Consider the following 26397-nt stretch of genomic DNA (forward strand, 5'->3'; position numbering starts at 1 on the left):
GGGTGGTGGGAGTGGCAGCGGCGACGCCCAATCGCGTTGGATGATGGCGGCGGCGCTGCGGGCGGCGCTGTGCGTGGCGGGCGCGGCGCTGTCGGTGTACGCGCTGCATGTGGAGCATGAGGTGGCCAAGGACCCGTCCTACCGAGCCGCCTGCGACCTGGGGCCCTCGGTGTCCTGCACTCGGGTGTTTTCCTCCCGGTAAAAGCCCCGGGAAAGGCCCGGGAACAACGGGAGGGGGCGGGCGGGAACGGGAGGGGGCGGGGTTTGCGTGAGGCGGCGGCCAATGGGAGTGAGGGGAAGGGGAGTGGGCGGGGTTTGCGTGAGGCGGCGGCCAATGGGAGTGAGGGGAAGGGCGGGCCGCTAGGGGGCGGTGTTGGCGGGAAACCGTAGTGGGCGTGGCTTGCGTGAGGCGGCGGCCAATGGGAGTGAGGGGAAGGGGAGTGGGCGTGGCTTGTGTGAGGCGGCGGCCAATGGCGGTGGAGGGGCGGGGCCAGTGAGGAGAAAGGGGCGGGGATTGAATGGATTGCGGGAAGAGGCGTGGTTTATGTTAATTAGATCCATATATGGGCATTGAGGCGTGGTTTGCATGGGTTATTTGCATATATGGGCACGTTTCCTTAGGTTATTTGCATATTTGGGCATGGAGGCGTGGTTTGTGCGGTTTATTTGCATATATGGGCATGGAGGCGTGGTTTGTGCGGTTTATTTGCATATTTGGGCACGGAGGCGTGGTTTGCACGGGTTATTTGCATATATGAGCGCGTTTGCATAGATTATTTGCATATTTGGGCACGGAGGCGTGGTTTGCATGGGTTATTTGCATATATGGGCACATTTCCTTAGGTTATTTGCATATTTGGGCACGGGGGCGTGGTTTGTGCGGTTTATTTGCATATATGGGCATGAAGGCGTGGTTTGCATGGGTTATTTGCATATATGGGCATGTTTCCATGGGTTATTTGCATATTTGGGCACGGGGGCGTGGTTTGCATGGGTTATTTGCATATATGGGCACGTTTCCTTAGGTTATTTGCATATTTGGGCACGGAGGCGTGGTTTGTGCGGTTTATTTGCATATTTGGGCATTGAGGCGTGGTTTGCACGGGTTATTTGCATATAGGGCACGTTTCCATGGGTTATTTGCATATTTGGGCACGGAGGCGTGGCTTGTGCAGTTTATTTGCATATATGGACTGGAGGCGTGGTTTGTATGGGTCATTTGCATATATAGTCATGAATGTATTATTTGCATATTTTATTTCCATATATGGGCATGGGGATGTGGTTTGTGTAGGTTATTTGCATATATGGACATGAAGGCATGGGTTATTTGCATATATGGGCATGGGGGAATGGTATATTTGCATACTTGGGCATGAATGCATGGTTTATTTGCATATATGGGCATGGGGCTTGGTTTATTTGCATATATGGCTGTGAAGGCGTGGTTTATTTGCATACATGGGCATGAATGCATGGTTTGTGTAGGTTATTTGCATATCTGGGCATGGGGGCTTGGTTTATTTGCATATATAGCCATGAAGGCGAGGCTTATTTGCATATATGGCCATGCATGTGTGGTTTATTTGCATATATGGCCATGAACACGTGGTTTATTTGTATATATGGGCATGCATGTGTGGTTTATTTGCATATATGGGCATGAAGGCGAGGTTTATTTGCATATATAGCCGTGAAGGCATGGTTTATTTGCATATATGGCCATGCATGTGTGGTTTATTTGCATATATGGCCATGAAGGCGAGCTTTATTTGCATATATGGCCATGAAGGCATGGTTTATTTGCATATATGGCCATGAAGGCGTGGTTTATTTGCATATATAGCCATGAAGGCATGGTTTATTTGCATATATGGCCATGAAGGCGTGGTTTATTTGCATATATAGCCATGAAGGCGTGGTTTATTTGCATATATGGCCATGCATGTGTGGTTTATTTGCATATATGGGCATGAAGGCGAGGTTTATTTGCATATATGGCCATGAAGGCATGGTTTATTTGCATATATGGCCATGAAGGCGTGGTTTATTTGCATATATAGCCATGAAGGCATGGTTTATTTGCATATATGGCCATGAAGGCGTGGTTTATTTGCATATATAGCCATGAAGGCATGGTTTATTTGCATATATGGCCATGAAGGCGTGGTTTATTTGCATATATAGCCATGAAGGCGTGGTTTATTTGCATATATGGCCATGAAGTTGTGGTTTATTTGCATATATGGCCATGAAGGCGTGGTTTATTTGCATATATAGCCATGAAGGCATGGTTTATTTGCATATATGGCCATGAACACGTGGTTTATTTGCATACATGGCCATGAAGGCGAGCTTTATTTGCATATATGGCCATGAAGGCGTGGTTTATTTGCATATATGGCCATGAAGTTGTGGTTTATTTGCATATATGGCCATGAAGGTGTGGTTTATTTGCATATATGGCCATGAAGGCGAGGTTTATTTGCATATATGGGCACGGGGGCGTGGTTTATTTGCATATATGGCCATGAAGTTGTGGTTTATTTGCATATATGGCCATGAAGGTGTGGTTTATTTGCATATATGGCCATGCATGTGTGGTTTATTTGCATATATGGCCATGAAGGCGTGGTTTATTTGCATATATAGGCGAGGTTTGTTTGCAGATATGGGCATGCATGTGTGGCTTATTTGCATATATGGGCATGAAGGCGTGGTTTATTTGCATATATGGCCATGAAGGCGTGGTTTATTTGCATATATGGCCATGAACACTTGGTTTATTTGCATATATGGCCATGAAGGTGTGGTTTATTTGCATATATGGCCATGAAGGCGTGGTTTATTTGCATATATAGCCATGAAGGCGTGGTTTATTTGCATATATGGCCATGAAGGCAAGGTTTATTTGCATATATGGCCATGCATGTGTGGTTTATTTGCATATATAGCCATGAAGGCGTGGTTTATTTGCATATATGGGCACGGGGGCGTGGTTTATTTGCATACATGGGCACGGGGGCGTGTCTAACCGGCTCGTGGGCGTGTCCCGGCGTTGCCACGCCCCTTTTTCCAGGTGGGGGCGTGGCCTGGGGCTGGTGGAGCCGGTGCTGGGCGGGGCCAGCGCCCTGAACGTGCCCAACGGCGCCATCGGGCTGCTCTTCTACCTGCTGCAGGGGCTGCTGGGTAACCCCGGGGCACTGGGTTATACTGGGAGGCACTGGGAGGGACTGGGAGGGGGTTTGGGGGGGACTGGGTTATACTGGGATGGACTGGGAGGGACTGGGAGGGGGTTTGGGGGGACTGGGATGGACTGGGAGGGACTGGGAGGGGGTTTGGGGGGACTGGGAGGCACTGGGAGGGACTGGGAGGGGGTTTGGGGGGGACTGGGTTATACTGGGATGGACTGGGAGGGACTGGGAGGGGGTTTGGGGGGACTGGGATGGACTGGGAGGGACTGGGAGGGGGTTTGGGGGGACTGGGAGGGACTGGGAGGGACTGGGAGGGGGTTTGGGGGGACTGGGAGGGACTGGGAGGGACTGGGAGGGAACTGGGAGGGACTGGGAGGGGAGTAAAGGGAACTGGGAGGAACTGGGAGGGACTGGGAGGGAACTGGGAGGGACTGGGAAAAACTGGGAGGGAACTGGGAGGGACTGGGAGGGACTGGGAGGGGGTTTGGGGGGACTGGGAGGGACTGGGAGGGACTGGGAGGGAACTGGGAGGGAACTGGGAGGGACTGGGAGGGACTGGGAGGGAACTGGGAGGGACTGGGAGGGGGTTTGGGGGGACTGGGAGGGACTGGGAGGGAACTGGGAGGGGGTTTGGGGGGGACTGGGTTATACTGGGATGGACTGGGAGGGACTGGGATGGGGTTAAAGGGAACTGGGATGGACTGGGAGGGAGTTTGGGGGCACTGGGATGGACTGGGAGGGACTGGGAGGGACTGGGGACAAACTGGGACAAACTGGGAACGTTAAGGCCAAACTGGGAATACAAACTGGGAATACAAACTGGGGACAAACTGAGACAAACTGGGGACATTGAGGACACTGGGAATGAGGTGGGGACAAACTGGGACAAACTGGGAATACAAACTGGGACAAACTGGGAATACAAACTGGGACAAACTGGGGACATTGAGGACACTGGGAATGAGGTGGAGACAAACTGGGACAAACTGGGAATACAAACTGGGGACAAACTGGGACAAACTGGGAACACTGGGAACGCCTTGGGGACACTGGGGAGGACACTGGGACAAACTGGGGAAACTGAGGCCAAACCGGGGACAAACTGGGAACGTTAAGGCCAAACTGGGCCCAAACTGGGCCAAACTGGGCCAAACTGGTGTGACCTCTCTCCCCAGGTGTCCGGCGGGGCCGGGTGGCCTCGGTGGCCCTGGTGGCCTCGTCGGTGGCCTCGGCGCTGGCCTCGCTGTGGCTGGGCCAAACTGGGACAAACTGGGCCAAACTGGGAATACAAACTGGGGACACTGAGGCCAAACTGGGGAAAACCTGGGCAAAAACTGGGGCCAAACTGGGAACGTTAAGGCCAAACTGGGAACAAACTGGGAATACAAACTGGGGACAAACTGAGACAAACTGGGACAAACTGGGGACATTGAGGACACTGGGCATGAGGTGGGGACAAACTGGGACAAACTGGGAATACAAACTGGGACAAACTGGGAATACAAACTGGGAATACAAACTGGGACAAACTGGGAATACAAACTGGGGACAAACTGGGACAAACTGGGACAAACTGGGAATACAAACTGGGGACAAACTGGGAATACAAACTGGGGACAAACTGGGGCCAAACTGGGAATACAAACTGGGGACAAACTGGGTAGGAAGCTGAGGAGGACACTGGGACAAACTGGGGAAACTGAGACCAAACTGGGGAAAATCTGGGTAAAAACCGGGGACAAACTGGGAACGTTAAGGCCAAACTGGGCCCAAACTGGGCCAAACTGGGCCGAACTGGTGTGACCTCTCTCCCCAGGTGTCCGGCGGGGCCGGGTGGCCTCGGTGGCCCTGGTGGCCTCGTCGGTGGCCTCGGCGCTGGCCTCGCTGTGGCTGGGCCAAACTGGGCCAAACTGGGAATACAAACTGGGGACACTGAGGCCAAACTGGGGAAAACCTGGGCAAAAACTGGGGCCAAACTGGGAACGTTAAGGCCAAACTGGGAACAAACTGGGAATACAAACTGGGGACAAACTGAGACAAACTGGGGACATTGAGGACACTGGGAATGAGGTGGGGACAAACTGGGACAAACTGGGGACAAACTGGGAGTACAAACTGGGGACAAACTGGGGACATTGAGGACACTGGGAATGAGGTGGGGACAAACTGGGACAAACTGGGAATACAAACTGGGACAAACTGGGGACATTGAGGACACTGGGAATGAGGTGGGGACAAACTGGGACAAACTGGGAATACAAACTGGGACAAACTGGGAATACAAACTGGGACAAACTGGGGACATTGAGGACACTGGGAATGAGGTGGGGACAAACTGGGAATACAAACTGGGGACAAACTGGGAACACTGGGAATGCCTTGGGGACACTTTGGGGACACTGGGGAGGACACTGAGACAAACTGGGGAAACTGAGGCCAAACCGGGGAAAACCTGGGCAAAAACTGGGAACGTTAAGGACAAACTGGGCCCAAACTGGGCCCAACTGGGCCGAACTGGTGTGACCTCTCTCCCCAGGTGTCCGGCGGGGCCGGGTGGCCTCGGTGGCCCTGGTGGCCTCGTCGGTGGCCTCGGCGCTGGCCTCGCTGTGGCTGGCGGGGGTGCTGCTCTTCGGCCTCCGGGACCTGTGCCTGGTCTGCCTCGGCACCTACGGGGTTAACCTGGCGCTGCTGGGGCTCAACGTCGGCAGGTGGAGGGGGGAGAAGGGGAAAAGGGAGTGAAAATGGCCCAAAATGGGGTGAAAAGGACCCAAAATGGAGTGGAAATGGCCCAAAATGGAGAAAAACTGGATCAAAATGAGGTGAAAATGACCCAAAACGGCCCAAAATGGAGAAAAACTGGATCAAAATGGGGTGAAAATGACCCAAAACCCAGTGAAAATGACCCAAAAGGGCCCAAAATGGAGAAAAACTGGATCAAAATGAGGTGAAAATGACCCAAAATGGCCCAAAATGGAGTGAAAATGACCCAAAACCCAGTGAAAATGACCCAAAACGGCCCAAAATGGAGAAAAACTGGCTCAAAATGGGGTGAAAATGACCCAAAATGGAGTGAAAATGACCCAAAATGGAGTGAAAATGACCCAAAACGGCTCAAAATGGATTGAAAATGACCCAAAATGGAGTGAAAATGACCCAAAATGGCCCAAAATGGAGAAAAACTGGATCAAAATGGAGTGAAAATGACCCAAAACCCAGTGAAAATGACCCAAAATGGCCCAAAATGGAGAAAAACTGGGTCAAAATGAGGTGAAAATGACCCAAAACGGCCCAAAATGGAGAAAAACTGGCTCAAAATGGAGTGAAAACGACCCAAAACGGCCCAAAACGGGGTGAAAATGACCCAAAACGGCTCCAAATGGGGTGAAAAGGACCCAAAATGGAGTGGAAATGACCCAAAATGGCCCAAAATGGAGAAAAACTGGATCAAAATGGAGTGAAAACGACCCAAAACCCAGTGAAAATGACCCAAACTGGCCCAAAATGGAGAAAAACTGGATCAAAATGGGGTGAAAATGACCCAAAATGGCCCAAAATGGAGAAAAACTGGATCAAAATGGAGTGAAAATGACCCAAAAGGGCCCAAAATGGAGAAAAACTGGATCAAAATGGAGTGAAAACGACCCAAAACGGCCCAAAACTGGGTGAAAATGACCCAAAACGGCTCCAAATGGGGTGAAGATGACCCAAAATGGCTCAAAACGGACTGAAAATGACCCAAAACCCAGTGAAAATGACCCAAACTGGCCCAAAATGGAGAAAAACTGGATCAAAATGGGGTGAAAATGACCCAAACTGGCCCAAAATGGAGAAAAACTGGATCAAAATGGGGTGAAAATGACCCAAAATGGCCCAAAATGGAGAAAAACTGGATCAAAATGGATTGAAAATGACCCAAAATGGCCCAAAATGGAGAAAAACTGGCTCAAAATGGAGTGAAAATGACCCAAAACGGCCCAAAATGGAGAAAAACTGGATCAAAATGGGGTGAAAATGACCCAAAACCCAGTGAAAATGACCCAAAACGGCCCAAAATGGAGAAAAACTGGATCAAAATGGGGTGAAAATGACCCAAAATGGCCCAAAATGGAGAAAAACTGGATCAAAATGGGGTGAAAATGACCCAAAATGGCCCAAAATGGAGAAAAACTGGATCAAAATGGGGTGAAAATGACCCAAAATGGCCCAAAATGGAGAAAAACTGGATCAAAATGGGGTGAAAATGACCCAAAACGGCCCAAAATGGAGAAAAACTGGATCAAAATGGGGTGAAAATGACCCAAAACCCAGTGAAAATGGCCCAAAATGGAGTGAAAATGACCCAAAATGGAGTGAAAATGATCTAAAATGGAGTGAAAATGACCCAAAACCCAGTGAAAATGGCCCAGAATGGGGTGAAAATGGCCCAAATTGGACCAAAACTGAGAAAAACTGGCCCAAAATTGAGTGAAAATGACAAAAAATTAGCAAAATGCACCCAAAATTGGGTGAAAACGCCGAAAATTGAGCGAAACCACCCAAAATTGAGACACTGGCCTGAAACCACCCAAATCTGACTGAAATCCACCCAAAACCAACTGAAAACGACCCAAAATCGACTGAAATTAACCCAAAATTTGGGTAGGGGGAGGCAAAGTTCCAGGAAATGGAGGAAAAGTTACATTAAAGTGTCTTAAAAGGAGAAAAAAATTGCATTAAAGTGATCAAAAGTCGTATTAAAGGGAGCAAAAATGGCATTAAAGTGACCAAAAGTGACATTGAAGTGCCTAAAATGGGTAAAAAATGGCATTAAAGGGAGCAAAAGTGAAATTAAAGTGTTTTAAATGAGTCAAAAATGGCATTAAAGTGACCAAAAGTGACATTGAAGTCCCTAAAATGGGTAAAAAATGGCATTAAAGGGAGCAAAAATGAAATTAAAGTGTTTTATATGAGTCAAAAATGGCATTAAAGTGACCAAAAATGGCATTAAAGTGACCAAAAGTGACATTGAAGTGCCTTAAAGGGGTAAAAAATGGGTTTAAAATTATTAAAACTGACATTAAAGTGCCTTAAATGACCAAAAAATGGCATTAAAATGATCAAAAATTACCAAAAATTGTCCGAAATCCCCCAAAACCCCTTGGTGGGACCCCCTTTTCCACCAAATTTTCCCCCAAAAAGGAAATTCAAAATTTGGGATTTCCATTTTTCCCTCAAATTTCCCCCAAAAAAGAAATTTGGGATTTCCATTTTTCCCTCAAAAAGCTTCAAAATTCCCCTTTTTTCCTCAATTTTCCCCAAAAAGCTCCAAAATCCCCCTTTTTCCCCTCATTTTTCCCTCAAAATGCTCCAAAACTCCACTTTTTTCTTCAATTTTCCCCCAAAAAAGCTCCAAATTTCCCTTTTCCCCTCAATTTTCCCTCGAAAAGAAAATTCAGGATTTGGAATTTCCATTTTTCCCTCATTTTTCCCTCAAAAATGCTCCAAAATTCCCCTTTTTCGTCATTTTCCCTGAAAAACCTCCAAAATTCCCATTTTCCTCAATTTTCCCTCAAAAAAGCTCCAAATTTTCCTTTTTTTCCTCAATTTTCCCCCAAAAAGGAAATTCAGATTTTGGAATTTCCATTTTCCCCTCAATTTTCCCTCAAAAATGCTCTAAAATTATTTTTTTTTTTTCTTTAATTTTCCCTCCAAAAGCTCCAAATTTTCCTTTTTTCCTCAATTTCCCCCCAAAAAGGAAATTCAAAATTGGGATTTCCATTTCCCCCTCAATTTTCCCTAAAAAATGCTTTAAAATTCCCCTTTTTTCCTCAGTTTTTCCTCAAAAAAGCTCCAAATTTTCCATTTTCCCTCAATTTTCCCCCAATTTTCCCCCCAAAAGGAAATTCAAAATTGGGATTTCCATTTCCCCCTCAATTTTCCCTAAAAAATGCTTTAAAATTCCCCTTTTTTCCTCAATTTTCCCTCAAAAAAGCTCCAAAATTCCCACTTTTCACTCAATTTCCCCCCCAAAAACCTCCAAAATTCCCCTTTTTTCCTCAATTCCCCCTTTAAAAAAAAAAAAAATTAAATTCCCAATTTGATTTTCCCTTTCCCCCCTCATTTCCCCCCACCTTTCCCCCCCCAAAAAAAATTCCCTCACTCCTTTTCCCCCCTTCAAATTCCCTCAAAAAAAAAAATTAATTTAAATCTCGATGATCCTTTTATTTTTCTTTTTTTCCCCTCATAAAACCTCCAAAATTTGGTTTTTTCGCCCCAAAACCCCGATCCCCCCCCCCCCCGCCCTCATACCTCGTCCGCTAGGGGGCGCCATTTTCCCGCCATTTCCTCCCCGCCCCTCACGTTCCCGCGCGCGCGCAGTGCGGCCGGACCGTACCAATGAACCAGCGTGGGGGGGGGGGCGGGGAGGAAGGGAGAACCAAAGGAGAGGGAACGGACGAATCCATTGCGAGCCGAACACCGGGGGAGGTGTGGAGGCCCCCGCGCCGCTGGTTGGTAAGGGGGGAAAAATTTGGAGATTATTATTTTTTTGGGGGGTAAATTTCCAAGATTTTGGGGGTAAAATTAAAAGGTTTTAGTGGGGGAATTGAAAAGGGAAAAGCGCACGAACAGCGGGGTTGTGTTTGGGACGTGGGCTTGGGGAGGAGGGGAGGGCGGAGGGGTGGGAATGGAGGAGGATTAAAGGGAAAAAATGCTTCCTGAGGGGGTTTTAAAAGGGAATAAAAGGTCCCGGAGTGGTTTTTTTAGGGGGATTATGAGGGGGAAAAGGAGTTCCGGATACTTAAATCCGAATTTTTGGGGTTCTGGACCTTCTGAGTTTTTATTTTGGTGGAATTCTGAGGGGTAAAAGGAGTCCTGAGGAGTTTTTGGGGGAATTCTGAGGGGGAAAAATGTCCTGGGTATTTAAATCTGATTTTTTTTTGAGGAATTCTGAGGGGAAAAAGGAGTCCTGAGGAATTTTTGGGGGAATTCTGAGGGGAAAAGTGTCCTGGGTATTTAAATCTGATTTTTTTTGAGGAATTCTGAGGGGAAAAAGTGTCCTGGGTATTTAAATCTGATTTTTTTTGAGGAATTCTGAGGGAAAAGGGTCCTGGATATTTAAATCCTTTATTTTTGAGGAATATTTAGGTGGTTTTGGTGAAAAAAGGATCCCGGAGTGTTTTTTTAGGGGGATTATGAGGGGGAAAAGGAGTTCTGGATACTTAAATCCGAATTTTTGGGGTTCTGGACCTTCTGAGTTTTTATTTTGGTGGAATTCTGAGGGGAAAAAGGAGTCCTGAGGAGTTTTCGGGGGAATTCTGAGGGGAAAAGTGTCCTGGGTATTTAAATCTGATTTTTTTTGAGGAATTCTGAGGGGAAAAAGGGGTCCTGAGGAATTTTTGGGGGAATTCTGAGGGGAAAAGTGTCCTGGGTATTTAAATATGATTTTTTTTGAGGAATTCTGAGGGGAAAAACGGTCCTGGATATTTAAATCCTTTATTTTTGAGGAATATTTAGGTGGTTTTGGTGAAAAAAGGGTCCCGGAGTGTTTTTTTAGGGGGATTATGAGGGGAAAAGGAGTTCCGGATAATTAAATCCGAATTTTTGGGGTTCTGGACCTTCTGAGTTTTTCTTTTGGGGGAATTCTGAGGGGTAAAAGGAGTCCCGGAGTGGTTTTTTAGGGAGGAATTCTGAGGGAAAAACGGTCCTAGATATTTAAATTTGATTTTTTTTTTGAGGAATTCTGAGGGGAAAAAGTGTCCTGGGTATTTAAATCTGATTTTTTTTGAGGAATTCTGAGGGGAAAAAGGGTCCTAGATATTTAAATATGATTTTTTTTGAGGAATTCTGAGGGGGAAAAGGGGTCCTGGATATTTAAATCTGATTTTTTTTGAGGAATTCTGAGGGGGAAAAGGGGTCCTGGATATTTAAATCTGATTTTTTTTTTGAGGAATTCTGAGGGGGAAAAGGGTCCTGGATATTTAAATTTGATTTTTTTTGAGGAATTCTGAGGGGTAAAAGGAGTCCTGAGGAGTTTTTGGGGGAATTCTGAGGGGAAAACGGTCCTGGATATTTAAATCCTTTATTTTTGAGGAATATTTAGGTGGTTTTGGTGAAAAAAGGGTCCCAGAGTGTTTTTTTAGGGGGATTATGAGGGGGAAAGGAGTTCCGGATACTTAAATCCGAATTTTTGGGGTTCTGCACCTTCTGAGTTTTTATTTTGGGGGAATTCTGAGGGGTAAAAGGAGTCCCGGAGTGTTTTTTTAGGGAGGAATTCTGAGGGAAAAACGGTCCTAGAAATTTAAATATGATTTTTTTTTTGAGGAATTCTGAGGGGGAAAAGGGTCCCGGAGTGGTTTTTTGGGAGGAATTCTGAGGGAAAAGGGTCCTGGATATTTAAATCTGCTTTTTTTTGAGGAATTCTGAGGGGAAAAACGGTCCTGGATATTTAAATCCTTTATTTTTGAGGACTATTTAGGTGGTTTTGGTGAAAAAAGGGTCCTGGAGTGTTTTTTTAGGAGGATTATGAGGGGGAAAAGGAGTTCTGGATACTTAAATCCGAATTTTTGGGGTTCTGCACCTTCTGAGTTTTTATTTTGGGGGAATTCTGAGGGGAAAAAGGGTCCTGGGTATTTAAATCTGATTTTTTTTTGAGGAATTCTGAGGGGAAAAAGGGTCCCGGAGTGTTTTTTTGGGGGAATTCTGAGGGGAAAAAGGGTCCTGGGTATTTAAATCTGATTTTTTTTTGAGGAATTCTGAGGGGAAAAAGGGTCCCGGAGTGGTTTTTTGGGGGAATTCTGAGGGCAAAGGGTCCTGGATATTTAAATATGATTTTTTCTTGAGGAATTCTGAGGGGGAAAAGGGTCCTGGATATTTAAATCTGATTTTTTTTTTTGAGGAATTCTGAGGGGAAAAATGTCCTGGGTATTTAAATATGATTTTTTTTGAGGAATTCTGAGGGGGAAAAGGGCTCCTGGATATTTAAATCTGATTTTTTTTTTTTTTTTTGAGGAATTCTGAGGGGAAAAAGGGGCCGTGAGGAATTTTTAGGGAAATTCTGAGGGGCAAACGGTCCTGGATATTTAAATCCTTTATTTTTGAGGAATATTTAGGTGGTTTTGGTGAAAAAAGGTCCCGGAGTGTTTTTTTAGGAGGATTATGAGGGGAAAAGGAGTTCCGGATACTTAAATCCGAATTTTTGGGGTTCTGCACCTTCTGAGTTTTTTATTTTGGTGGAATTCTGAGGGGGAAAAGGGTCCTGGATATTTAAATTTGATTTTTTTTTGAGGAATTCTGAGGGGGAAAAGGGTCCTGGATATTTAAATTTGATTTTTTTTTGAGGAATTCTGAGGGGGAAAAGGGTCCTGGGTATTTAAATCTGATTTTTTTTTTAGGAATTCTGAGGGGAAAAAGGGTCCCGGAGTGGTTTTTTGGGAGGAATTCTGAGGGAAAAGGGTCCTGGATATTTAAATCTGATTTTTTTTTTGAGGAATTCTGAGGGGAAAAAGTGTCCTGGGTATTTAAATCTGATTTTTTTTGAGGAATTCCGAGGGGAAAAAGGGGCCCTGAGGAATTTTTAGGGAAATTCTGAGGGGCAAACGGTCCTGGATATTTAAATCCTTTATTTTTGAGGAATATTTAGGTGGTTTTGGTGAAAAAAGGGTCCCGGAGTGTTTTTTTAGGGGGATTATGAGGGGGAAAGGAGTTCCGGATACTTAAATCCGAATTTTTGGGGTTCTGGACCTTCTGAGTTTTTATTTTGGTGGAATTCTGAGGGGAAAAGGGTCCCGGAGTGTTTTTTTAGGGAGGAATTCTGAGGGGAAAACGGTCCTGGATATTTAAATATGATTTTTTTTGAGGAATTCTGAGGGGTAAAAGTGTCCTGGGTATTTAAATCTGATTTTTTTTTGAGGAATTCTGAGGGGTAAAAGTGTCCTGGGTATTTAAATCTGATTTTTTTTGAGGAATTCTGAGGGGGAAAAGGGTCCTGGATATTTAAATATGATTTTTTTTGAGGAATTCTGAGGGGGAAAAGGGGTCCTGGATATTTAAATCTGATTTTTTTTTTGAGGAATTCTGAGGGGGAAAAGGGGCCCTGAGTAGTTTTTGGGGGAATTCTGAGGGGAAAAGTGTCCTGGGTATTTAAATATGATTTTTTTTGAGGAATTCTGAGGGGAAAAGTGTCCTGGGTATTTAAATCTGATTTTTTTTTTGAGGAATTCTGAGGGGAAAAAGTGTCCTGGGTATTTAAATCTGATTTTTTTTTGAGGAATTCTGAGGGGAAAAAGTGTCCTGGATATTTAAATCTGATTTTTTTTGAGGAATTCTGAGGGGAAAAAGGGTCCCGGAGTGGTTTTTTGGGGGAATTCTGAGGGCAAAAGTGTCCTGGATATTTAAATCTGATTTTTTTTGAGGAATTCTGAGGGGAAAAAGGGTCCTGGATATTTAAATCTGATTTTTTTTTGAGGAATTCGGAGGGGGAAAAGGGCTCCTGGATATTTAAATCTGATTTTTTTTTGAGGAATTCTGAGGGGAAAAACGGTCCTGGATATTTAAATCTGATTTTTTTTTTTAGGAATTCTGAGGGGAAAAGGGGCCCTGAGGAGTTTTTGGGTTTTTTGGGAGGAATTCTGAGGGAAAAACGGTCCTGGATATTTAAATCTTATTTTTTGAGGAATTTTAAGGGGGTTTTGGGGGGATTTTGAGGGGAAAAAGTGTTTTGGACCTTTTAAATTTTGATTTTTGAGGAATTCTGAGGGGGGAAAAGGGTCCTGGATATTTAAATCAGATTTTTTTTTTGGTGGAATTCTGAGTGGAAAAGTGGTTCCAGACACTTAAATCCGAATTTTTGGGGTTTTGAACCTTTTAAATTTGAATTTTGGGGGAACTCAGAGGGGAAAAATGGTCCTGGATATTTAAATCTGATTTTTTGAGGAATTTTAAGGGGATTTTTGGGGATAAAAAGGGGTTTTGGACCTCTTAAATTTTGAGTTTTGGGGAATTCTGAGGGGCTTTTCTTGAAGGGATTTTTGGGGGTTTTTGGGCAGATTTTGGGGTCATTTTAGGGGATTTTGGGGTTATTTGGGCAGATTTTGGGGTCATTTTAGGGGATTTTTGGGATCTTTTCTTGATGAGATTTTTGGAGGTTTTTTGGGTGGATTTTGGGGTACTTTGGGTGAATTTTGGGGCAATTTTGGGGGATTTTGGGATCTTTCCTTGATGAGATTTTTGGAGTTTTTTTGGGTGGATTTTAGGGTCATTTTAGGGCATTTTGGGATCTTTTCTGGAAGGGATTTTTGGGGTTATTTGGGTGGATTTTGGGGTAATTTTAGGCAATTTTCGGGGTCCTTTGGGCGGATTTTGGGTTCTTTTCTTGCTGAGCTTTTTGGGGTTTTTTGGGTGGATTTTGGGGTAATTTCAGGAGATTTTTGGGGTTCTTTGGTTGGATTTTGGGGTCATTTTAAGGCATTTTGGGATCTTTTCTGGAAGGGATTTTTGGGGTTATTTGGGTGGATTTTGGGGTCATTTTAAGGCATTTTGGGATCTTTTCTGGAAGGGATTTTTGGGGTTATTTTAGGCAATTTTCGGGGTCCTTCGGGTGGATTTTGGGGTAATTTCAGGAGATTTTTGGGGTCCTTTGGGGGACTTTTGGGATCTTTCCTTGATGAGTTTTTTGGAGTTTTTTTTGGGTGGATTTTGGGGTAATTTTAGGCAATTTTCGGGGTCCTTTGGGCGGATTTTGGGTTCTTTTCTTGCTGAGCTTTTTGGGGTTTTTTGGGTGGATTTTGGGGTAATTTTAGCGAATTTTTGGGGTTCTTTGGGTGGATTTTGGGGTCATTTTAAGGCATTTTGGGATCTTTTCTGGAAGGGATTTTTGGGGTCATTTTAGGCAATTTTCGGGGTCCTCTGGGTGGATTTTGGGGTCATTTTAGGGCATTTTGGGATCTTTTCTGGAAGGGATTTTTGGGGTCCTTTGGGTGGATTTTGGGTTCTTTTCTTGCTGAGTTTTTTTGGGTGCATTTTGGGGCAATTTTAGCCAATTTTTGGGATTCTTTGGGTGGATTTTGGGGTCATTTTAGGGCATTTTGGGATCTTTTCTGGAAGGGATTTTTGGGGTTATTTAGGTGGATTTTGGGGTAATTTTAGGGGATTTTTGGGGTTATTTGGGCAGATTTTGGGTTCTTTTCTTGCTGAGTTTTTTTGGGTGGATTTTGGGGTAATTTTAGCGAATTTTTGGGGTCCTTTGGGTGGATTTTGGGGTCATTTTAAGGCATTTTGGGATCTTTTCTGGAAGGGATTTTTGGGGTTATTTTAGGCAATTTTCGGGGTCCTTCGGGTGGATTTTGGGATAATTTTAGGGGATTTTTGGGGTCCTTTGGGGGACTTTTGGGATCTTTCCTTGATGAGATTTTTGGAGTTTTTTTGGGTGGATTTTGGGGTAATTTTAGGCAATTTTCGGGGTCCTTTGGGCGGATTTTGGGTTCTTTTCTTGATGAGCTTTTTGGGGTTATTTGGGTGGATTTTGGGGTAATTTTAGGGGATTTTTGGGGTTATTTGGGCGGATTTTGGGTTCTTTTCTTGCTGAGCTTTTTGGGTTTTTTTGGGTGGATTTTGGGGTAATTTTAGGCAATTTTTGGGGTCTTTTCTTGCTGAGCTTTTTGGGTTTTTTTGGGTGGATTTTGGGGTAATTTTAGCAAATTTTTGGGGTCCTTTGGGTGGATTTTGGGATCATTTTAAGGCATTTTGGGATCTTTTCTGGAAGGGATTTTTGGGGTTATTTTAGGCAATTTTCGGGGTCCTTCGGGTGGATTTTGGGGTAATTTCAGGAGATTTTTGGGGTCCTTTGGGGGACTTTTGGGATCTTTCCTTGATGAGATTTTTGGAGTTTTTTTGGGTGGATTTTGGGGTCATTTTAAGGCATTTTGGGATCTTTTATGGAAGGGATTTTTGGGGTTACTTGGGTGGATTTTGGGGTCATTTTAGGCAATTTTCGGGGTCCTTTGGGCAGATTTTGGGTTCTTTTCTTGCTGAGCTTTTTGGGTTTTTTTGGTTGGATTTTGGGGTCATTTTAGGGCATTTTGGGATCTTTTCTGGAAGGGATTTTTGGGGTTATTTGGGTGGATTTTGGGATAATTTTAGGGGATTTTTGGGGTTATTTGGGTGGATTTTGGGGTCTTTTCTTGCTGAGCTTTTTGGGGTTTTTTGTGTGGATTTTGGGGTAATTTTAGCGAATTTTCGGGTCCTTTGGGTGGATTTTGGGGTCTCTCCTTGAACCCCCCCCCAAAATTTAATTTTTTGGGGGTTCCCCTCCCCCCATTAACCCCTTCCTCCCCTCTCCCCTCCCCCCCACAGGAGATGCTGCGGCGCCTTTTGGGGGGGGGTCTTCGAGGTGGGGCAGCGACCCCCCAAACTCCCCCCTGGGGGGGGGGTGGGACCCCCAAAAATGCCCCCCTGGGGTGGGGAGGGGTCCCCCAAAACCCCCTCAGGGGGGGAGGGGTCCCCCAAAATCCCCCCGCCCGCGGCGCCGGCGACCAAACGCCGCCGGACCTGGCGCGGGAGCGCTGCAAGGCCGTCACCTCCTTCTACCACCAGCCCGCCATCGATGCCGCCGCCGAGAGGGTGAGACCCCTCCCCGAATTCGGGGAGACCCCTCCCCAAATTTGGGGGACCCCCTCCCCAATTTTAACCGGGATTTGGGGGCGTTTGGGGGGGATTTGGGGCCGTTTGGGGGGGATTTGGGGCCGTTTTGGGGAGATTTGGGGTCGTTGTGGAGCCATTTTGGGGGGATTTGGGGTCTCTGATGTTTTCATGAGGGTGAGACCCCTCCCCAAATTCCGGGGAGACCCCTCCCCAAATTGGGGGAACCCCCTCCCCGAATTGCAGGGAGACCCCTCCCCAAATTTATCCAGGATTTGGGATCATTTGGGAGGGATTTGGGGTCATTTGGGGTCCATTTCAGGACATTTGAGGGGGATTTTGGGGGGATTTGGGGTCTTTGATGTTTTCATGAGGGTGAGACCCCTCCCCAAATTCCGGGGAGACCCCTCCCCAAATTCGGGGGGACCCCCTCCCCAATTTTAACCGGGATTTGGGGTTGTTTGGGTGGGATTTGGGGCCGTTTTGGGGGGATTTGGGGTCGTTGTGGAGCCATTTTGGGGGGATTTGGGGTCTTTGATGTTTTCATGAGGGTGAGACCCCTCCCCAAATTCCGGGAGACCCCTCCCCAAATTGGGGGGACCCCCTCCCCAATTTTAACCGGGATTTGGGGGCGTTTGGGGGGGATTTGGGGCCATTTTGGGGGGATTTGGGGCCATTTTGGAGCCATTTCGGGGGGATTTGGGGTCTTTGATGTTTTCATGAGGGTGAGACCCCTCCCCAAATTCCGGGAGACCCCTCCCCAAATTTGGGGGACCCCCTCCCCAATTTTAACCGGGATTTGGGGGCGTTTGGGGGGGATTTGGGGTCGTTTGGGGTCCATTTCAGGACATTTGAGGGGGATTTTGAGGGGATTTGGGGTCTTTGATGTTTTCATGAGGGTGAGACCCCTCCCCGAATTCCGGGGAGACCCCTCCCCAAATTTGGGGGACCCCCTCCCCAATTTTAACCAGGATTTGGGGGCATTTGGGTGGGATTTGGGGTCATTTTGAGTGCTTTTGGGGGGTTTTGGGAGGGATTTTGGGGGAATTGGGGTTCTTGGTGTGGTCACAGAGAGGGTGAGACCCCTCCCCAAATTCCGGGGAGACCCCTCCCCAAATTCGGGGGGACCCCCTCCCCAATTTTAACCAGGATTTGGGGTTGTTTGGGTGGGATTTGGGGCCGTTTGGGGGGGATTTGGGGCAATTTTGGGGGGATTTGGGGTTCTTGGTGTGGTCACAGAGAGGGTGAGACCCCTCCCCGAATTCCGGGGAGACCCCTCCCCAAATTGCGGGACCCCTTCCCAATTTTAACCGGGATTTGGGGGCGTTTGGGGGGGATTTGGGGCCATTTTGGGGGGATTTGGGGTCGTTGTGGAGCCATTTTGGGGGGATTTGGGGTCTTTGATGTTTTCATGAGGGTGAGACCCCTCCCCAAATCCGGGGAGACCCCTCCCCAAATTCGGGGGGACCCCCTCCCCAATTTTAACCGGGATTTCGGGGCGTTTGGGTGGGATTTGGGGTCGTTTTGAGTGTTTTTGGGGGGTTTTGGGAGGGATTTTGGGGGGATTTGGGGTCTTTGATGTTTTCATGAGGGTGAGACCCCTCCCCAAATTCGGGGAGACCCCTCCCCAAATTTATCTGGGATTTGGGGTTGTTTGGGGGAGATTTTGGGGCCATTTTAGGTGGATTTTGGGGCTTTTTTGGAGCCATTTTTGGGGGATTTTGGGGCAATTTTTGGAGCCATTTTGGGAGGGATTTTGGGGCCATTTTTGGGGGATTTTGGGGCTTTTTTGGGGCCACTTTTAGGGGATTTTTGAGCCATTTTTGGGGCATTTGGGACCACTTCAGGACGAATTTTTGAGCCAATTTTTGGCCGATTTTGCAGCCATTTTTTTGAGATTTTGGGGCCATTTTGGGAGGGATTTTTGGGCCATTTTTGGCTGATTTTGCAGCCATTTTTAGGGGATTTTGGGGCCATTTTGAGAGGGATTTTTGGGCCATTTTTGGCAGATTTTGGAACCATTCTTGGAAGGATTTTTGGGCCATTTTTGGCCAATTTTGGAGCAATTTTTGGGACAGATTTTGGGGCCATTTTTGGGGGATTTTTGGGACAGATTTTTAAGCCATTTTTGGCTTATTTTGGAATCATTTTTAGGGGATTTTAGGGGGATTTTGGGACAGATTTTTGAGCCATTTTTGGCTTATTTTGGAATCATTTTTAGGGGATTTTAGGGGGATTTTGGGACAGATTTTTGAGCCATTTTTGCTCATTTTTCCTTGATTTTAGCTCCGTTTTGGGACGGATTTTAGCCCAAATTTGGGGTCTCCCGTTCCCCAAATTGGGGAGAAATCCCAAAATCTCCTTTTTTTCCCCCAAATTCAGCCCTCGGTGCGCCTGACCCCCACCACCATGCTCTACTCGGGGCGCTCGCAGGACGGCAGCCACATCCTGGTGAGGGGGGACCCCAAATTCGGGGGGTCCCCAAAATTTTGGGAGGGTTTCCTAAAATTTGGGGTTTTTCCTGAATTTTGTGGGGGGGGAGGTTTGCTAAAATTGAAAATTTGGGGGTGAAATTCGAAAATTCCGGGGTAAAAATGGAAAAATTTGGGGTGAAAATTGAAAATTTTGGGGAGAAATTTGAAAATTCCGGGGTAAAAATGGAAAAATTTGGGGTGAAAATTGAAAATTTTGGGGAGAAATTTGAAAATTCCGGGGTAAAAATGGAAAAATTTGGGGTGAAATTTGAAAATTCTGGGGTAAAAATGGAACAATTTGGGGTGAAAATTGAAAATTTTGCAGTGAAATTTGAAAATTATGGGGTGAAATTTGAAAATTACGGGGTAAAAATGGAAAAATTTGGGGTGAAAATTGAAAATTTTGGGGTAAAATTTAAAATTTGGGGGAAAATTAAAAATTTTTGGGGTGAAATTTGAGAATTCTGGGGTAAAAGTTAAAATTTGGGGAAAAATTAAAATTTTTGGGCTGAAAATTGAGAATTCTGGGGTAAAATATAAAATTTGGGGAAAATTAAAAATTTTTGGGGTGAAATTGAAAAGTCTGGGGTAAAAATGGAAAAATTTGGGGTGAAAATTGAAAAGTTTGGGGTGAAAATTGAAAATTTTGGGGTAAAATTTAAAATTTGGGGGAAAATTAAAAATTTTTGGGGTGAAATTTGAAAATTTTGGGGTGAAATTGAAAATTCTGAGGTAAAATTTAAAATTTGGGGGAAAATTAAAATTTTTGGGATAAAAATTGAGAATTCTGGGGTAAAAGTTAAAATTTGGGGAAAAATTAAAAATTTTTGGGGTGAAATTGAAAAGTCTGGGGTAAAAATGGAAAAATTTGGGGTGAAAATTGAAAATTTTGGGGTGAAATTTGAAAATTTTGGGGTAAAATTTAAAATTTGGGGGAAAATTAAAAATTTTTGGGGTGAAATTGAAAATTCTGAGGTAAAATTTAAAATTTGGGGGAAATTAAAAATTTTGGGTTGAAATTTGAGAATTCTGGGGTAAAAGTTAAAATTTGGGGGAAAATTAAAATTTTTGGGCTGAAAATTGAGAATTCTGGGGTAAAATATAAAATTTGGGGAAAATTAAAAATTTTTGGGGTGAAATTGAAAAGTCTGGGGTAAAAATGGAAAAATTTGGGGTGAAAATTTAAAATTTTGGGGTAAAATTAAAAATTTTTGGGGTGAAAATTGAAAATTGTGAGGTAAAATTTAAAATTTGGGGGGAAATTAAAAATTTTGGGGTGAAATTTGAGAATTCTGGGGTAAAAGTTAAAATTTGGGGAAAAATTAAAATTTTGGGGCTGAAAATTGAGAATTCTGGGGTAAAATATAAAATTTGGGGAAAATTAAAAATTTTTGGGGTGAAATTGAAAATTCTGGGGTAAAAATGGAAAAATTTGGGGTGAAAATTGAAAATTTTGGGGTAAAATTTAAAATTTGGGGGAAAATTAAAAATTTTTGGGGTGAAATTTGAAAACTTTGGAGGTAAAATTGAAAATTTTTGAGGAAAATTTTAGTGCATAAAATTAAAATTTTGAGGTGAAAATTGAAAATTTTTGGGGGTGAAATTTAAGATTCTTGAGGAAAATGGGAAAAAAATAAACATTTGGGGTTAAAATTGGAAGTTTTGGGGTAAAAATTGAGAATTTTGGGATAAAATTTAAAATTTTTGAGGAAAATTTAAAATTTTGGTGTAAAAAATAAAAATTTTGGGGTGAAAATTGAAAATTTGGGATAAGAATTCAAAATTTTGGGGTAAAAATGGAAACTTTTCAGGTGAAAATTTCAGTTTTGGAGTAAAAATGGAAACTTTTGGGGTAAAATGAAAATTATAGGGGAAAATTGAAATTTTGGGGTAAAACAAAAATTATTGAGGAAAATTGCAATTTTTGGGTAAAAATGGGGAAATTTTTGGTGTAAAAATGGAAAATTCTGGGGTAAAATGGAAAATTTTGGGGAAAATTAAAAATTTTGGAGAGAAAGTTGAAAATTTGGGGGTAGAACTTAAAATGTTTTGGAAAACCTAAAATTTTAGTGTGAAAGTGGAAAATTTGGGGGTAGAAATTGAATATGTTGGACTAAAAAAAATTGAATTTTTTTCACGTAAAAATTGAAAATTTCGGAGTAAAAAATTGAAATTTTTTCATGTAAAAATTGAAATTTTTTCATGTAAAAATTTGAAATATTTTCGTGTAAAAATTGAAAATTTCAGACTAAAAAATTGAAATATTTTTGTGTAAAAATTGAAATTTTTGAGGGAATTTTTTGCTTTTGGTTGGGCAGAACCCCCCGAAATTTGGGTGTGAAAATTCCCGGATTGCCAGGAGGGCCTGAGGGTGGTAAAAAATGAGGATTTTTCCCAAAATTGGGTTTTTTTTGGTCAGAAAAGTGCCCGGTACCTGCAGCAGGAGCTGCCCGTGCGCATCGCCCACCGGATCCAGGGATTCCGGAACCTTCCCTTCATCATCGGCTGCAACCCGACCATCCTGCACGTGGTGAGCGCCCAAAAGTCCCAAAAATTCCCGAATTAGACCCAAAATTTAAAGGGGGGCGAAATTCCCGGAAATTCCGCAAAAAATCGGGGAAAAATCGGGAAAAAATCGGGAAAAAATCGGTGAAAAAATGGCGAAAAAACGGCCAAAAATTGAAATTAAAATGAAGAATTCTGAAAGTTAAATAAGAATTTTTTTTAAAAAATCCCAAATATCCAAAAATTTAAATAGGAGCTCAAAATTCCCTGATGTACCAAAAATAATTGGGAATTAATTACAGAAAAATTAAAAAAAAAATTAAAAGTATTTGAAAAATAAAAGAAAATCACAAAAATTGCCAAAATTCCCCCCAAAAAATCCTAAAAAAATCTCCAAAAATTTTTTGAAATCCCCCAAATCTACAAAAATTCCCCAAAAAAAAACCAACCTAAATCACCCAAAAGCCCCCAAAAAAGCCCCCAAAATTCCCCAAAAATCCCTAAAAGTTATTTAAAATTCCCAAAAATTCCCCAAAAATGCCCAAAAAATCCTGAAAGTTCCCCCAAAAATCTCCCCAAAAATCTCCAAAAAAGTTTCCGACATTCCCCAAAACTTCCCCAAAAATCCCCCAAAAATCCCCAAAAATCTCCCAAAATCCCCAAAAATTCCCCGAAAATCCTCCAAAATCCCCAAAGATCTCAAAAAATCCCCAAAATTCCTAAAAAATCACCAAAAATCCCCAAAAAATCCCCAAAAATCCCCAAAACTTCACCAAAATTCCCCAAAAATCCCAAAAAATTCTTTAAAATCCCCCAAATTCCCCAAAACTTCCCCAAAAATCCCCCAAAAATCCCCAAAAAATTCCCCAAAAATCCCCAAATCCCCAAAAATCCCCCAAACCCTCCCTTAAAATCCCCCAAAATTCCCGAAAAATCCATTAAAATTCTTTAAAATCCCCCAAAATTCTCAAAAACATCCCCAAAATTCCCCAAAAAATCCCCAAAATTCTCAAAAAATTCCCAAAAAAATCCCCAAAATTCCCAAAAAATCCCTAAAAACCCCCAAAGCTTCCCTAAAAATCTCCCAAAAAATCCCCCAAAATTCCCTGCATTCCCCCAAACTTTCCCAAAATTCCCCAAAAATTCTTTAAAATCCCAAAAAAATCCCCAAAAATCCTCAAGGAATCCCCAAGATTTCCCCAAAAAATCCCTAAAAAATCCCCAAAAAATCCCCAAAAATCCCTAAAAATTTCCAAAAAATCCCCAAAAAATCCCCAAAAATCCCTAAAAATTTCCAAAAATTCCCCAAAAATCCCCAAAAATCCCCAAAAATCCCCAAAATTCGGGGAATTTTGGGGCTGCTCTGACCTCTCCCCTCTCCCAGCACGAGCTCTACATCCGCGCCTTCCAGAAGCTCAGCGACTTCCCCCCGGTGAGCGAGCGGGCACAGCTGGCACAGCTGGCACACCTGGGCACACCTGGGCACACCTGGGCACACCTGGGCACAGCTGGGCACAGCTGGGAGGGGCGGGGCAAAAAAAACCCGGGGGAAATGGGGTGAAAAATGGGGATTTTGGGGTTACCTGGGCACGTTTCGGGGAGTAAAAACACACCTGGGCATGCCTGGGGGCACCCAAAACACACCTGGGCACACCTGGGGGTACCTGGGCACACCCAAAACACACCTGGGCACACCTGGGGGTACCTGGGCACACCCAAAACACACCTGGGCACACCTGGGGGCACCTGGGCACTCACCTGGGGCACATTTTGGGGTACCTGGGCACACCTGGGGCACCCAAAACACACCTGGGGCACCGAAAATTCACCTGGGGCACCCAAAACACACCTGGGCACAGCTGGGAGGGGAAGGACAATAAAAACCCGGTGGAAATGGGGTGAAAAATGGGGATTTTGGGGAGGTTTGGGGGGGTAAAAACTCACCTGGGCACAGCTGGCACACCTGAGCACACCTGGGCACACCTGGGCACACCTGGGAGGGGCAGAGCAAAAAAAACACAGTGGAAATGGGGTGAAAAATGGGAATTTTGGGGGGTTTGGGGCACCTGGGCACACCTGGGGGTACCTGGGCACACCCAAAACACACCTGGGCACTCACCTGGCACACCTGGGCACACCTGGGCACACCTGGGCACACCTGGGAGGGGCGGGACAAAAAAACCCGGTGGAAATGGGGTGAAAAATGGGGATTTTGGGGGTTTGGGGCACCTGGGCACACCTGGGCACACCTGGGCACACCTGGGGGCACCCAAAACACACCTGGGCACACCTGAGAGCACCTGGGCACGGCTGGGAGGGGCGGGGCAAAAAAAACCCGGTGGAAATGGGGTGAAAAATGGGATTTTGGGGGGTTTGGGGCACCTGGGCACACCCAAAACACACCTGGGCACACCTGGGCACACCTGGGCACTCACCTGGGGCACATTTTGGGGTACCTGGGCACACTTGGGGCACCGAAAACACACCTGGGCACACCTGGGGCACACCTGGGAGGGGCAGAGCAAAAAAAACCCGGGGGAAATGGGGTGAAAAATGGGGATTTTGGGGGGTTTTGGGGGGGTAAAACACACCTGGGCACTCACCTGGGCACACCTGGGCACACCTGGGCACGGCTGGGAGGGGTGGGGCAAAAAAAACCCGGAGGAAATGGGGCGAAAAATGGGGATTTTGGGGGGTTTGGGGTTACCTGGGCACACCTGGGCACACCCAAAACACACCTGGGGGCGCCCAAAATTCACCTGGGCACACCTGGGGGTACCTGGGCACTCACCTGGGGCACATTTTGGGGTACCTGGGCACACCTGGGGCACCCAAAACACACCTGGGCACCCAAAACTCACCTGGGGCACCCAAAACTCACCTGGGGGCACCTGGGAGGGGAAGGACAATAAAAACCTGGTGGAAATGGGGTGAAAAACGGGGATTTTGGGGGCACCTGGGCACATCTCGGGGAGTAAAAACACACCTGGGCACACCTGGGCACACTCAAAACACACCTGGGCACACCTGGGCACAGGTGGGAGGAGCAGTGGGGTGAAAAACGGGGATTTTGGGGGTTTTGGGGTTACCTGGGCACACTCAAAACACACCTGGGGCACCCAAAATTCACCTGGGGGTACCCAAAACACACCTGGGCACACCTGGGCACTCACCTGGGGCACATTTTGGGGTACCTGGGCACACCTGGGGCACCTGGGGCACCGAAAACACACCTGGGCACACCTGGGCACACCTGGGAGGGGCGGGGCAAAAAAACCCGGTGGAAATGGGGTGAAAAACGGGGATTTTGGGGTTTTGGGGTTCCCTGGGCACAGCTGCTGCCATTGCCACGCCTGTGTGTAACTCCCACGTAACTCCCATGTAATTCCCGTGTAACTGCCGTGTCAGATCCACGTGCACACGGACGAGTCCCGGTTCTGCGCGCTGCTCCGGCAGCTCCTGGAGGATCACCGGGACGTGGTGACGCTGCTGGCCGAGGGGCTGAGGGAGTGCCAGAGACACATACAGGTGACACGCGTGGGACACGCGTGTGAGAGACGTGTGAGATGTGTGCGTGACATGTGTGAGACACCTGGGACAGGTGACACACGTGTGGGACACACTGGGGTCACACACGCTGCTGGCCGAGGGGCTGCGGGAGTGCCAGAGACACATACAGGTGACACGCGTGGGACACGCGTGTGTGACACGTGTGTGACACCTGGGACAGGTGACACACGTGTGACCCAGTAGGGTCACACACGCTGCTGGCCGAGGGGCTGAGAGAGTGCCAGAGACACATACAGGTGACACGCGTGGGACACGCGTGTGTGACACGTGTGAGAGACACGTGTGTGACACGTGTGAGACATGTGTGAGACACCTGGGACAGGTAACACACGTATGTGACACACTGGGGTCACACACGCTGCTGGCCGAGGGGCTGCGGGAGTGCCAGAGACACATACAGGTGACACACGTGTGACACGCGTGTGCATGTGTGAGACACGTGACACGTGTGTGACACGTGTGTGACACGTGTGTGACACGTGTGTGACACGTGTGAGACGTGTGTGAGACACCTGGGACAGGTAACACACGTGTGACACACATGTGACACATGTGACACGCCTGGGGACGTTTCATTGGAGCCACACCGACTCATGTGTCTCACGTGTCCCTCACGTGTTCCTCATGTGTCCCTCCCGTGTTGTTCCCATGTCCCTCCTGTGTCGTTCCCGTGTCCTTCCCGTGTTTTTCCCATGTCCTTCCCGTGTCGTTCCTGTGTCATTCCCGTCTCTCACATGTCTCACGTGCCTCACGTGTCCTTCCCATGTCGTTCCCGTGTCGTTCCCGTCTCTCACGTGTGTCTCACGTGTCCTTTCCATGTCATTTCCGTGTCATTCCCGTCTCTCACGTGTCTCACGTGTCTCACGTGTCCTTTCCATGTCGTTGCCGTGTCGTTGGCGTGTCGTTGGCGTGTCAGGACCCGCGGCTGCTGCGGCCGTTCCTGGACCAGACGCTGACGTCGCGCCTGGGGATGCGGATGCTGGCGGCGCATCACCTGGGGCTGCACGAGGAGAGGGTGAGACCTATGGATTCCATACGTC

At 45.8% G+C, this 26397-nt stretch overlaps 2 protein-coding genes across 20 annotated transcripts in view; both read left to right on the forward strand.

Annotated features, from left to right (window-relative positions):
- Window positions 1-22: 22 nt before the first annotated feature.
- On the forward strand, window positions 23-8196 carry LOC110483486 (vitamin K epoxide reductase complex subunit 1). Of its 9 annotated transcripts, XR_014958735.1 has the most exons (5): window positions 23-198; window positions 3080-3189; window positions 5731-5971; window positions 6139-6156; window positions 6209-8196. XR_014958735.1 is itself a non-coding variant. In XM_085593617.1 (4 exons), the coding sequence occupies exons 1-3, from the start codon at window positions 41-43 to the stop codon at window positions 5931-5933; spliced, it is 471 nt and encodes a 156-aa protein (XP_085449743.1). In that variant the 5' UTR covers window positions 23-40; the 3' UTR covers window positions 5934-5971; window positions 6139-8196. The 9 variants fall into 9 exon arrangements, 7 of the variants coding, with proteins under 7 accessions (XP_085449743.1, XP_085449746.1, XP_085449742.1 ...); XR_014958734.1 differs by having other exon boundaries at window positions 5731-6263; window positions 6462-8196; XM_085593617.1 differs by having other exon boundaries at window positions 6139-8196.
- Window positions 8197-9370: 1174 nt separating this feature from the next.
- BCKDK (branched chain keto acid dehydrogenase kinase) overlaps window positions 9371-26397 on the forward strand; it is a 30829-nt gene continuing 13802 nt past the window's right edge. For 3 of the 11 annotated variants that reach the window (XM_085593601.1, XM_085593599.1, XM_085593600.1), the window contains exons 1-7: window positions 9371-9686; window positions 16524-16790; window positions 19191-19259; window positions 21702-21812; window positions 23172-23219; window positions 25196-25315; window positions 26274-26372. In XM_085593601.1, coding sequence (XP_085449727.1) covers window positions 9386-9686; window positions 16524-16790; window positions 19191-19259; window positions 21702-21812; window positions 23172-23219; window positions 25196-25315; window positions 26274-26372 — 1015 coding nt within the window. In that variant the 5' untranslated portion in view covers window positions 9371-9385. Of the gene's footprint in view, window positions 16791-19190; window positions 19260-21701; window positions 21813-23171; window positions 23220-25195; window positions 25316-26273; window positions 26373-26397 lie in introns of all 11 variants that reach the window. The other 8 variants (XM_085593604.1, XM_085593602.1, XM_085593606.1 and 5 more) reach the window with 7 other exon arrangements.

The sequence above is a fragment of the Lonchura striata genome, chromosome 16 (genome assembly GCF_050655825.1).
Source record: "Lonchura striata isolate lonStrDom1 chromosome 16, ASM5065582v1, whole genome shotgun sequence".
Taxonomy (NCBI): Eukaryota; Metazoa; Chordata; class Aves; order Passeriformes; family Estrildidae; genus Lonchura; species Lonchura striata.